At 41.3% G+C, this 13675-nt stretch overlaps 1 protein-coding gene across 10 annotated transcripts in view; it reads left to right on the top strand.

The window, feature by feature from the left end:
* The window catches only part of LOC109866259 (growth factor receptor-bound protein 14), a 45950-nt gene that overhangs the window by 8517 nt on the left and 23758 nt on the right, over positions 1 to 13675 (top strand). The window contains exon 1 of one of the 10 annotated variants that reach the window (XM_020454859.2): positions 11129 to 11408. The exons of the other annotated variants lie outside the window; for them this stretch is intronic. Coding sequence (XP_020310448.1) covers positions 11346 to 11408 — 63 coding nt within the window. The 5' untranslated portion in view covers positions 11129 to 11345. Of the gene's footprint in view, positions 1 to 11128; positions 11409 to 13675 lie in introns of those variants that run through there. 10 annotated transcript variants of the gene reach the window in all.

Genomic DNA, 13675 nt, shown 5'->3' with positions numbered 1-13675 from the left:
AGTAAGTTTAAAATAAAGTTATACTTTTATAAAATAGGGGATTCGATTCAGCCTGCACTACGGAACACCATACAGCATGGTCACACAGCTGCTCTTGCTGTTCCTGGCCTATAGAAATTCTTTTTTAATGATGTAATTAAGTGAAGTTAAAACAAAACGAATCTAATTTGAATTTGTGTGAAAACATTAGCATTTTCTCATTGTAGGTCAGGAGCAATGTTTTTTTATATATATATTTTATACTGCAAAACTTAGATTTCTGCCAATGTTGAATCTGTACTGTATGATATATGAGCTTTTACAGAACCCATGCTCGGTGCCGTTTACTAAACTGGGAGCACATTCATTATGTTCCAAGCTAACAATTATGGTTATGCGTTAAGAAATGACTGAACGTCAAAACGGAAAGCCTGCTATACATTATCCCCAAGACTGTCAAGTCAGGCTGGCTGTGGCTCGTTCGATGACCACACCACCCATTCCCTGGAGGCGATTGGTTCCCTGCAGGTGTTAATTACACTCACTGGGTATCTCTGGCTGAGGGAGGGAGGGGGGAGGGGATGAGGCAAGGGGGGTTAGCCCAACTCAGACCTCTGAGTCATGGTAAAGCCTGAAATTACAGAGCTCAGTGCTAACCAAAGAAAATCAGCAGCATTAGACCTCGCTCCTCAGCTTTTAATAATGAGTTGCTTTCCGAGTGTATTTGTCATTCTCCAGTTGTGTCCGGCGCCCATGCGATTTAGAATACTTTGTGATTTGCTAAAGGGAGGTAATCAGCTTGTTGTTTGTTCTTCTGTATACAGTCTGATAAGATGATTGTAGAGCTCGATTGTCTTCCCAAAGAAACTAAAGTGTCAGTCTTCACTTGATACAGCAGTCTCAAATGAGCCCTTTATATCCGATCCCCTTTCCACTTGACCCAGGATTCACATTGAAAAATGTGTGGTTGCATTTCTCTAATGATCCCCTCACTCTATTGTTTTTTTTTTTAAAGTCCATAGGTTTAGCATGGATTTGGCTTTCTCTTTTGATTGTCAAGAGTGAAATACTTGGATTTCTCAGCATTGAAGAAGCATGCAGAATGACACCTTGGTGACCTCGGGCTGGAACAGTGTGGCTCCTTGTTAGCCTGTCTCAATGTGCTCCTTATGTAACACAATGATGAGAGCTGCATTCTCACCTGATTAGGCTGACAGGCTTTCACTCAGCCTTTTGAGCTGTTCCATTGTCGAGACAAAGGGAATATGTCAGACTGACCAGCTGTTTATGTGTCACAATCCCCCAGTCGCAGGGTCACGACCCATCCTCAGCGGCACTTGAGAAACCAGTGAAATCACTGCCCTAGCCCCATAAATGGGTGTGACAAGTCTGTCTATTGAATCCCCCCAGGCTCTCTTTGAGGGTAGTCAGTCTCTAGGAAAATTATTTACTCTCAACATTTTAAAGTGGGGCTGAACTTGATGATTTAGCCTCGGTTTCAATTCTCCTCATGAGGTAATGTGACTGAGAATGAGATTATGGTCTTGGAGGCGTGCTTTGGTGTGTGTTTGAATGGGGGAAGCATTTGTACATTCACTCTGCCAAAACATAACTTATATTAGTTATTGGGGTGTGATTGATGTGGGGGGTCCGTGGGTGGAATTTGAACATGTATTTGCATTCTTCATCTCTAACTCATTGTTAGAAACAAATTTGGTCCAAATCGGATGTTAGGTACTAAACTCGGCAACAAAAAAAAGAAACGTCCTCTCACTGTCAATTGCGTTTATTTTCAGGAAACTTAACGGGTGTAAATATTTGTATGAACATAATATTCAACAATTGAGACATAAACTGAAAAAGTTCCACAGACATGTGACTAACAGAAATTGAATAATGTGTCCCTGAACAAAGTGGGGTTCAAAATTAAAAGTAACAGTCAGGATCTGGTGTGGCCATCAGCCGCATTAAGTACTGAATCTCCTCCTCATGGACTGCACCAGTTCTTGCTGTGAGATGTTACCCACTCTTCCACCAACTGCAAGTTCCCGGACATTTCTGGGGGGAATGGCCCTAGCCCTCACCCTCCGATCCAACATGTCCCAGATGTGCTCAATGGGATTGATATCCGGGCTCTTCGTTGGCCATGGCAGAACACTGACATTCCTGTCTTGCAGGATATCACGCACAGAACGAGCAGTATGGCTGGTGGCATTGTCATGCTGGAGCGTCATGTCAGGATGAGCCTGCAGGAAGGGTAGCACATGAGGGAGGAGGATGTCTTCCCTGTAATGCACAGCGATGAGATTGCCTGCAATGACCACAAGCTCAGTTCGATGATGCCGTGACACACCGCCCTAGACCATGACGGACCCTCCACCTCCCAATCGATCCCGCCCTAGTGTACAGGCCTCGGTGTAATGCTCATTCCTTCGACAATAAATGTGAATCCTACCATCACCCCTGGTGAGACAAAACCATGACTTGCAGTGAAGAGCACTTTTTGCCAGTCCTGTCTGGTCCAGCGAAGGTGGGTTTGTGCCCATAGGTGACGTTGTTGACGGTGATGTCTGATGGGGACCTGGTTTACAATAGGCCTACAAATCCTTATTCCAGCCTCTCTCAGCCTATTGCGGACAGTCTGAGCACTGATGGAAGAGTTGTGCGTTCCTGGTGTAACTTGGGCAGTTGTTGTTGCCATCCTGTACCGATCCTGTTGTTACATGTGTTGTTACATGTGGTCAGCCACTGCGAGGACGATCAGCTGTCCGTCCCGTCTCCCTGTAGCGCTGTTTTAGGCGTCTCACAGTATGGACATTGCAATTTAATGCCCTGGCCACATCTGCAGTCCTCATGCCTCCTTGCAGCATGCCTAATGCACGTTCACGCAGATAAGCAGGGAACCTGGGCATCTTTTCTTTTGGTGTTTTTCAGTCAGTAGAAAGGCCTCTTTAGTGTCCTAAGTTTTCATAACTGTGACCTTGATTGCCTACCGTCTCCTTAACCTGTTAGTGTCTTAACGACCGTTCCACAGGTGTATGTTCATCAATTGTTCATTGAACAAGCATGGGAGACAGTGTTTAGATTTATTGAATATTATATTCATCCTATAAATTCAAATGGCCAATTAGGGTACAATTAACTAGATTAATTTCTCAGAGGTCAAATTACATTTCAACGCTAATCCACATTTTCATTTGTGCTGAAATCAAAATGAAAGAAAAGTTATCTTGCAAATTCAGCAGGCTATGGCGTAAAATAGGCTTGTTGACGTGTCGTTTTAAATTGATTACTTGTCGTTAATGCAGTCTTTTGGTGTGCTTATATCACAAGCAACTTTTTTTTTCTCTCACTCCTATCGATAAAATAGTTGTATTTAGTCATACACAAGTTTTACTGTGCGTGAAGTTTCAAATGCATTCTGTCATGACTAAATGTGTAATGTGATAGGTATTTTAACATTATAATTTAACACACAAACAATAACCATGTGTGTGACGTGTATACTTTTTGTTTCAAAGTAGTTTTGTTTGACTTCAAAGAAACACTCTGTCACCCTGATTTTAGCCCACTGCAGTAAAAGGTTAATAAAAGATGTAATCCGTCTTCTATCTCAAATGAAAGGGATGATGACTCAATCTTTGCGAGAGATGGAAGGTGCCTGATTTCATTGGTCCTCACCCCTGAGTTAGCCTGCCCGGGACAAATTAGTACTAAAGGGTTCTTTGCAATCTAGATTTTCCCAGCTAAAAGCTGAGCAGCTATCGTACTACTGGTTATCCTGAGTTGACCATCAGAAAGTTTTTCACACCCCCTTTGACTTTTTCCACATTTTGTTGTTACAGCCTGAATTTAAAATGAGATTTGATTTGTCACTGGCCTACACACAATATTCCATAATGTGAAAGTAGAATCATTTTCTTTTTTTTACATTTTATTGAAATTAATAATAGTTTGATGCAGTAAGTATTCAATCCCTTTTGTTATGGCTAGCCTAAATAAGTTCAGGAGTAAACATTTGCTTAACAAATCACATAATAAGTTGCATGGATTCACTCTGTGTGCAATAATAGTGTTTAACATTATTTTTGAATGACTACCTCATCTCTCTACAACACACATACAATCATCTGTAAGGTCCTTTAGTCGAGCAGTGCATTTCAAACACAGATTCACCCACAAAGACAAAGGAGGTTTTCCAATGCCTTGCGAAGAAGGGCACCTATTGGTGGATACGGTAAAACAAATAAAAAATTTGACATTGACTATTCCTTTGAGCATGATGGAAGTTATTAATTACACTTTGGATGGCATATTAATACACCTAGTCACTACAAACTTAAAGGCGTCCTTCCTAACTCAGTTGCTGGAGAGGATGGAAACCACTCAGGGATTTCAACATGAGGCCAATTGTGACTACAACTGTTAATGGCTGTGATAGGAGAAAACTGAGGATGGATCCACAACATTGTATTTAGTCCACAATACTAACCTAAATGACAGGGTGAAAAGGAGGTCTGTAGACTATACAACTATTCCAAAACATGAATCCTGTTTGCAACAAGGCACTAAAGTAATACTGCAGAAAATGTGGCAATACAACACATTACTGAGTCCACTCTCCATATTTGCAAGCATATCTGTGGCTACATCATGTTACGGGTGTGCTTGTAATCGTTAATGACTGGAGTTTTTCAGGATAAAAAATATACGGAATGGAGCTAAGCACAGGAAAACCTGGTTCAGTCTGCTTTCCACCAGACACTGGGAGATTAATTCAACATTCAGCAGGACAATAACCTAAAACGCAAGGCTAAATATACACAGGAGTTGCATACCAAAACAACCTTGAATGTTCCTGAGTGTCCAAGTTACAGTTTTGACTGAAATTGGCTTGAAAATCTATGGCAAGACTTGAAAACCATTTGTCAGAGCTTGAAGAATAAATTTTTAAAAAAAAAGGCAAATATTGTACAAAGTTCTTAGAGATTTACCAAGAAAGACTCACAGCTGTAATTGCTGCCAAGGGTAGTTCTAACATGTTAATTTAGGGGTGTGAATACTTATGTAAATTACATACTTCTGTATATAATCTTCAGTACATATGGGGTATTGTGTGTAGATTTTGTGTAGAAAAAAACATGGTTTGTCCTCAACTGTATCCAAAGGCAAACCAACTTTGCCACGGTCGCACACCGGCCAGCTGAAGATAATTAGCGAAAGAAGTTGGCTAACCTGCTAGCTAGTCTAGGCTACTTCCAGACAAGACCCCATAATGACAAAGTGAAAACATGTTTTTAGAAATTGTAAACATGTTTTCAATTTGTCATTATGGGGTATTGTATGAAAATGGGTGAGGAAAAAAACATATTTGATCTATTTTGAATTCGGGCTGTAACAACAATGTGTAACAAGACTAGGAGTATGAATACTTTTCTAACAGCACTATAGTATAGGGCTCTGGTCTTGTCTGGAAGTAGCCTAGACTAGCTAGCAGGTTAGCCAACTTCTTTCGCTAATTATCTTCAGCTGGCCGGTGTGCGACCGTGGCAAAGTTGGTTTGCCTTTGGATACAGTTGATGAGGACAAACCATGTTTTTTTCTACACACAATACCCCATAACGACAAAGTGAAAAACAGGTACAACAAAAGAGAAATACCTAATTTACATACGTTTTTAGACCCTTTGCTATGAGACTTGAAATTGACCTCCAGTGCATCCTGTTTTTATTGCTTATCCTTGAGCAATCAGGGGAGAAGGGCCTTTGTCAGGGAGGTGACCAAGAACTCAATGGTCACTCTGACAGAGCTCCAGAGTTCCTCTATGGAGATGGGAGAACCTTCCAGAAGGACAACCATCTCTGCAGCACTCCACCAATCAGGCCTTTATGGAAGAGTGGCCAGACGGAAGCCACTCCTCAGTAAAAGGCACATGACAGTCTGCTTGGAGTTTGCCAAAAGGCACCTAAAGGACTCTCAAACCATAAGAAACAAGATTCTTTAAACTGATGAAACCAAGATTGAACACTTTACCAAGTGTCACGTCTGGAGGAAACCAGGCACCATCCCTATGGTGAAGCATGGTGGTGGCAGCATCATGCTGTGGGGATGTTTTTCAGCAGCAGGGACTAGGAGATTAATCAAGATCTAGGGAAAGATGAACGGAGCAATGTGCAGAGATCTCCTTTATGAAAACCTTCTCCAGAGCGCTCAGGACCTGGGTGAAGGTTCACCTTCCAACAGGACAACGACCCTAAGCACACAGCCAAGACAACGCAGGAGTGGCTTCGGGACAAGTCTCTGTATGTCCTTGAGTGGCCCAGCCAGAGCCCGGACTTGGACCCGATCGAACATCTCTGGAGAGACCTGAAAATAGCTGTGCAACGACGCTCCCCATCCAACCTGACCGAGCTTGAGAGAATATGCAGAGAAGAATGGGAGAAACTCTCCAAATACAGGTGTGCCAAGCTTGTAGTGTCATACCCAAGTAGTCTCAAGGCTGTAATCGCTGCCAAAAGTGCTTCAACAAAGTACTGAGTAAAGGGTCTGAGTACTTATGTGAATATCATTTTTTTATACATTTGCTAACATTTATGAAAACCTGTTTTTGCTATGTCGTTATGGGGTATTGTGTGTAGATTGAGGAAAATAAGGCTGTAACGTAACAAAATGTGGAAGAAGTCAAAGGGTCTGAATACTTTCCGAATGCAGTGTATATCGATTTAAAAAAATATATTTTTTTTAAACACATTGTCCCACAAAATGGAGACAGTAGTGTGTTAAATTATTGAAGATCTAGGGATTGGACTAGTATCGGTGGTGTGTGCTAGTTGCCGTGACAATCGGAGTAGTCACTGTGCTTGTACGTGACTTGACCAGGTTTTAGTTTACTGTGATTGGACTGAATCCCCATTCGGAGTTGTACTGAGGCCCTTTGCTTGACATGCCATTGTTTAACATGGGTTTTCAAAGCTTTTCCAGTCGTGAGAAAGCAGTTTGCCTGAGCCACTGTCAGACGCGCTTTTGCAGTGTCATGGTGCATTTGCATATCCAAAGCGGCAAGTCGTGACTGCTATGGGCAAGTCTACTCTCACATCAACTTCAACCAGCACTCTCCAAGAAAAGCCCCATGTGCATCTCTAACACATGGTTGAGTTAATTTGTTATCCGTTTCTATTGTGTTTATCATTTGCCCGTGTCCGTTTGTAGTTCTTGATCATATGTTGTATGGGCGGAACCAGTTTAAGTGTTAAACTATTCAAATGCTCTTCAAGCGAATTCATTAATGTTGTATAGAATATTATTCAAATACCGACTGTCTTTGGGGATGTGATGTTTTTATTTATTTTTTAAATGCATTTTTACATCCAGTTGTGTTATTGTGGTGTAGACACTTTCACCACTGATCATTACAATCTTTGGGTACATTACATACCGCGTAGTGGCTGACACGGAATATAATATTTAATGTTGAATCGCATTTGTTAAATGATTGTTTTCACATGATTTGGGTTTTAACTCTGTGCATGGAATGTGCAAAACGTTGTCACTTATAAAGACAGGGTTACATGGGCTAACGGCAGGCAGTGATTAAGAGGGCAGATGTGGTGATAAGGGGAGTAAGTTTGATCAGTATCAGTCCTATAGTACTCCTGCTCCCTCAGCCATATCACAGCCACTTCTGTGACTACCTTGTGAAATAGAATACTTATGCACTTTGGAGCGTGACCTCAAGTCAGATCCCATTGGTAGGAGCCATGTCCCCTGGCATTGCCATGTCTTTGCAGCACCAAGGGCCCTCAAAAGGCTAGCACAAAGCCCTTCAATCCATACCATGCTTGGCAAGGTGTGCAAGGTACACCCTACGTTTGTGTGGTAGGGAACGTGGTTATGAAGAGCGTCCTATTGGTAAATAAAGCTCTTTACGTAAAGCAAGTTGTTCCATGACACAGCTACTTGCGTACCTGTCGTATTTTGTCATTTGTAACAGCTTTATTTGTAAGGTATTGGTGGTTACATCGCAATCCAATTGTTCATTTATTATAATTGCATAAAGAGTTTAATAACATCCATATCATTTTATAGACATCCATAGTAGAAAGTGCATAATATTGATGTTAGTACTTCTCAGAGGCGACATAGATGTCATACAACAAGGGCATATGTCCGCATGTATTCTGGTGAGAGACTTTTAGGTGTACAGAACTGGTAGAGTGGAAAGACACTCTGCTTGGCCCCTCACCAGACAGACAGACAGGCAGACATACCCCCCCTGCTTCCAGACAGTGTTGGTGTTCAGTTCTGCCTTCTGACTCAATGAGAATGTCTGCTACCAGTCTGGGGCTATCACTGTGTCATATCACAAGGAACCTATACCTTGTGTACACATGTCTAGGTGGACGATTTATGCTCTTATGATTTCAGGTCCGGCACAGTCGAGTCAAACAGGATAGGACCATATAAGAATGACCATTGTTTTTGTGTTATAAAATAATATTAAGAGCACATAAATTATGCTGTAATATGGATGAAAATATCAATTTGAATGTACAGTTGAAAAGAAAGAAGTAGGATAGCAGTGTTTCTGTTGCAATACCTCGCTACAAAGGTATTCCTGCGTATTTATTGACCTGCATTTTCTAGAGTTTTCTTTGTGTGTGTGTGTGTTGTAGTTTTATTACTAACTAGAGTTTTATTTGTCTGTGTGTGATCGCTGCAGACTGGCGAGACTCAGGCCTGCTGCTCAGCTCTGGGAGGGCCTGCGGAGGGTTCTTGTTTGAATCAAGCCCTGGTCAAGAACAGAGTGTCTGGAGCCGGCTTTGTTATGAGAGCTGCGGAGACGCCGCTATCTATCTGGCTCCATTAATTCAGATTCATTTTTGCACTCTAGGATAACTAGCAGCGTCTGCTTGTCTGTGCTCTCAAGACTATGTGCTGCGGTTCCAGATAAACAGAGAGCCTGTGAGCTTGGGAAGGACTCCTCGTCCGTTCTCATGAGGGGAAATGTATGAAATTCACTGCTGTGCTGCCTGCCTGCCAACCTCCCCCCCCCCCCCCCCCCCTGTCTGGTCTGGGAGGAAGGAAGGAGGGAGTGTGCAAGGAATCCTCCCTCTAAACTATGGTGCACAGTCTGATTCTGACCTGTTTACTGTGTTGCACATTTCATGCTCTTTCAATTAGTACATGAAGCCGGATAATGTATTGAAAATGAAACCGAAGTTTTATTTCATTTTTTTCTTGTTGAAATTATTTAAATGTATACCAATGGTGCCCTGTGTGGCATGACAGGGTTGTGGGTTCGATTCCTACGGGGGGACAAGTGCACTAACTACTGTAAGAGCGTCTGCTAAATGACTAAAAGGTCCAATTATATCCGTTTGCCTATAGGATGTGGTTGATTAAATAATTGATCAGCCCTTTAAAATAATCCAAGCATTTTTTTTCTATTCTCTTTTGTTTCTCATAATATAGTCAGTGTATTATCTTCTCACTGACGTTGCCTTCTCTGCTTGACATTTTAAGATTGATAGGAGAGTTTGGGCTTGAACGCTGAGCTTTGCCCCTGCTGAAAGAAATATGTAGCAGAGCCGAACTGGCCTGTGCATGTGTGGTCCGTATCTAACAATGCATTTCTGGGCACTTTTCGGCTGTGACCCATTATAGGTCCTAGCTAAATGCATTACTGGGTTTTCTGAAAAGAGATCTATCTAGCACTCTTGGATGTTTCTAGTGTCCTGTGTTCAAGGACATGTTTCTGCTGTCCTTTTTAATAACACTTAATTAATTAAGAAACGCTTGAATTTTTCCAACAAAACCATAACATCATTATCAAATTCCCCTTTTACCTCAAACTTTAAAAAAAAGGTTAATCAGCAGTTAGCATTTGGCAGAATAGATAAAGGAGCTTGTATAATTGTTTAGCAATGTAGGAATTCAAATGGATGTTTTGTCAGGGCCAAATCCCCTTTTCCCCTTCGACGATTTCATTGAAGACATATTTATTTAATGTGTAACCAGGGTTGGTTAGTAACAGATTACATGTAGCGGGGATTAAGTTATCCGAGTAACTGTAATCAATCCGGATTACTTTTTCTTTAAAAAATGTATCATTTGGATTACAGTTACATTCTTAAATACAGCTGATCACATTTGGGAGTACGTCGTGTAAAATTAGGTGGAAACATTTATAGAGCTTTGTCAGCATTACTGACACTGTGTAACTCCTCTTTATCAGACCATTGAGTGACTTTAATTATTACATCATTAACTCTAATGCATACTGTAGCAGCCTGCTCCTACTTCATAAAGACTTCTTTGTTCATCCTTACAGTAGAACAGATGTGGATAATGAATTGTAGCAATTGTGGCTGTGGGAACAACTTGGTGCAGATCTATTTTGAACACCCCCCCCCCCCCCCCCCCCCAATTCACAGCCTGCCAACCACCTCCTCTCCCCCAATCCTCTCTACTTGCCTGCTGAGATTTGTTTCATGCACAGCTTTTCCTTGCTAGTGTTGTATAGATATTATATCAGCCACCCGCTATTATCCATTCCCTATATTTGCTCTTAACTTACTATATTTTTACGTTACGAAATTAAATATGGAAATGCCTTTCAAATGCGATTTGATGGGTATTGTTGTGGACGTATTTGCAAATGTACATTATTCTAAAGTTGACAACCATTTCTACACCATTTGTAGTACAATGATATCATTGAAGATACCAACATATATTCTTATGGTAAAGGAAAGAGGTGCCAATGCTACTAAAGAACTGGCCATTGATTACCCTCAGTTTTCATTTTCAGCACCAACAACAAAATAAACCTCATGTTGCATTTGTACCAATGGAAATACAGTCCCCGAGCTGCTAGAAATGAGCAAGTACATTACTATAGATACAGTACACCTATTAACTTTTGTGTACCATTTTTAAGCCTGATATATAAAGTCATTTTTTGCTTTCTCTGACCTTCTGCATTGTAACTATAGTTCTCCTTGGAACTATTTTTATCAAGAGCTGTTTGTGGCTTGATAAAGTGGCTTTCTTTGAGAGAGAGGGGGGGGGGGGGGACGTTTTTAGTTTTCCAAGGACAAAGGAGGAGTTTATTGTTCAGAGATTACTTCTGTCTCTGTCTCACACATTCAGTGTGCACGATCTCACTGTAGAGATATACTGTGCAAAGTGCATTCTATAGCACACAGTAGAATCACTTTCAGTCGAGAGGCTTCTGAATATTTAGATATTAACGTTGTGATTTATTGTTTGGTTTTTCTAAAAAATTATTAATAGAATACCAGTATTTACAATTAAGATATATGGATACATTTCACCTTTAGTTGTTGTGTACTGAAGAACGAAACATGAATTTCAATACGAGGAGAGTCACCTTGCCTGCCATTACTCCACTTTGTCTTCAGAAGCGGGTAGGAAATGAGCCTGTACCTTCCTCTCTTTACCGCCATGTGCATGACTTCTGCTTTCTTGAACTATCCTAATTGTGTCTCGTGTTAAATAGTAACACTTCGATTCAACTAAGCATAGGAGTGAAAAAACGATGTGTGGGGAAATCTGTTAACTCGTCGGCATTTCTGAACCAGTTTGACTAGGAGAAAGAAAAGGTACCTTCAGATCCAGATATCTGGTAGTTTGGACTTGAACCTTTTGGAATGTGCTTAGTTTTTTTTTTTCTATCACTTTCCTTATCAGGAAAGGAAAGTTTACTTTACATTCAATTCATGTATTTGTCTTCAGTACATATTTCCCTTTATTGCTGAAGTACAGTAGATGGCTGTCATTAGAGGGCCCATTCGTCTCCCGAGGTTAGCTACAGTAGCCTTCTCTGTTTGTGGGTTTTTGTGTGTTACTAGCTGGCCTACATTTTGCACCAGAAGCTTCTGTCGATCTAGCGGGTTTTATAGTAGCGGCAAAGTAATGTGATAATGTTGCAGTCCGAGCACTTATTCCAAAACGATGGTTGACATTAAAACATAATTGTGTCCACATTTTTTTCCGAAAGGCACAATGAACTCAGACTACCAAATTGTGACGATATCACTCTTAACGATGGATGAACCAACAAGTGATTTGGAATGCAAAACATCTGACAGCTTGAGATATGTGTCTATAATTGTCTATAAACCTGTGTGACAAAAATGACACTAGAGTGAGCCATTTCAAGGTTCTATGTGAGCCTGTTGCCTGTTGAACCACTCTTGAGAAGCACCACTGTTAAATGGGTAAAAGGTCTGCCCTAGCATTATTTATGGTCTTTCAACATATTCTTGGTTTGGTGTCCTGAGTACCTGAAGATTTATTGTTGAAATAAATTAAGCATTAACCAGACCCATGAAATGAGAGGTTTGGCATTACGTGGCAGAAACAGAATAGACGGCTGCACAATGTTGAACTTAAATGCCTACAAAACGAGCAGTAGGGCAAAGAGGCCCTTGAGTAGCAGCTTGACCTGCTGTCTTCAGACAGACAGGCAGTTGAAGCTTGTGGCGGAGTAGCCTGGTTAACTGAGCTCATCCAGGGCTTTGCCGTAGTGAAGGGCACTGTGGATGTACAGTGGATACACACTGAATCGAGCTGTGGGAGTGGAGTTCAAGGTAAAAACCAGTACGCACCAATTGGTAAACCGGTGTCTGCAATCTTATCCTTGAGGTAAAGAGGACTTATAGAACGGTCTATGCTTTGCTTAACGACGCTATATTTAGGCCAGCGCAAATGTCTTTCCTTTCTCAATAGAAGACCATTGAGACTCGGCACATCATGTTCCTTTCTTCCCGGAGTTCTGTACATTTTGAATGTCCTCCAACTGAAGGACGGGAGTAGAATTTGGGTTGCATATAGTACTGCTTCATAGCTCTTAGCACTGCTTAGCTCTGTCATCACCATTATCGTTGTCACTGTTGCCCAACTCCTATCTTATTTCCCTCAGCCCTTTTCCCTGTCAGCCCCTGCACAGGGTATGTCATTGTTTTAAGTTTCCTCGGTTCCAGAACGACTGTAATTATCTGAAGTCAATCATGGGCACACTTCACATTTACTTTGGACCGAAATGCACATTGGTATTTAGTTGCACAGTTCCAGAATCACTGGGATTGCACTCGGCACTATTTTTCACTTCAACTGATGCATTAAGCAGCCCTTATATATTCAATCCTCTTTTTTCTGTAACATTTAGGTGTTATCTTTTGGATATAACAACGAGAATATGAAGGACGTAAGTTGTCATAAAGTCGGTGTAGAAAATAGCGGACTTTCTAAGGAAGGTTTTGTAAAGCAACCGCAGTAACTACCTGTATATTAGTAGTATGACACTTTAGAGGAGTGAGTTTGGGAGTTGGCGTTGTGGTCTGTCGAAATAAAACCAAGTGTAGGTCTGCACATGGAGCAGCATGGCTACCTGATGAATGCACCTCTTTGTGCTCGTTGACACAGAAAGTAGCCGTTCACAGCAGCATTTTAAATGGCCTCGCCGTTCATTTTACTCCCTGGAACAAGTGATTTATCATGGATACTGTAGCTAGTCACTTCAACCCAAGTTGAAACGTCCAACATGCGATGATCAAACCCATATAGGAGCAGTCTTAGGCTAGTGTGGGTTCAGACTGTTGAAGGATTCGTTAGATTGAACTAAGCACTTTATTTTTGCTGTTAGCAAGTTGTGAACTTTTGCGGTCTGTGA

This window comes from Oncorhynchus kisutch, linkage group LG2 (genome assembly GCF_002021735.2).
Source record: "Oncorhynchus kisutch isolate 150728-3 linkage group LG2, Okis_V2, whole genome shotgun sequence".
Taxonomy (NCBI): Eukaryota; Metazoa; Chordata; class Actinopteri; order Salmoniformes; family Salmonidae; genus Oncorhynchus; species Oncorhynchus kisutch.
Note: the sequence above shows the minus strand (reverse complement) of the source record. Positions and strands in the feature narration are given on the sequence as shown.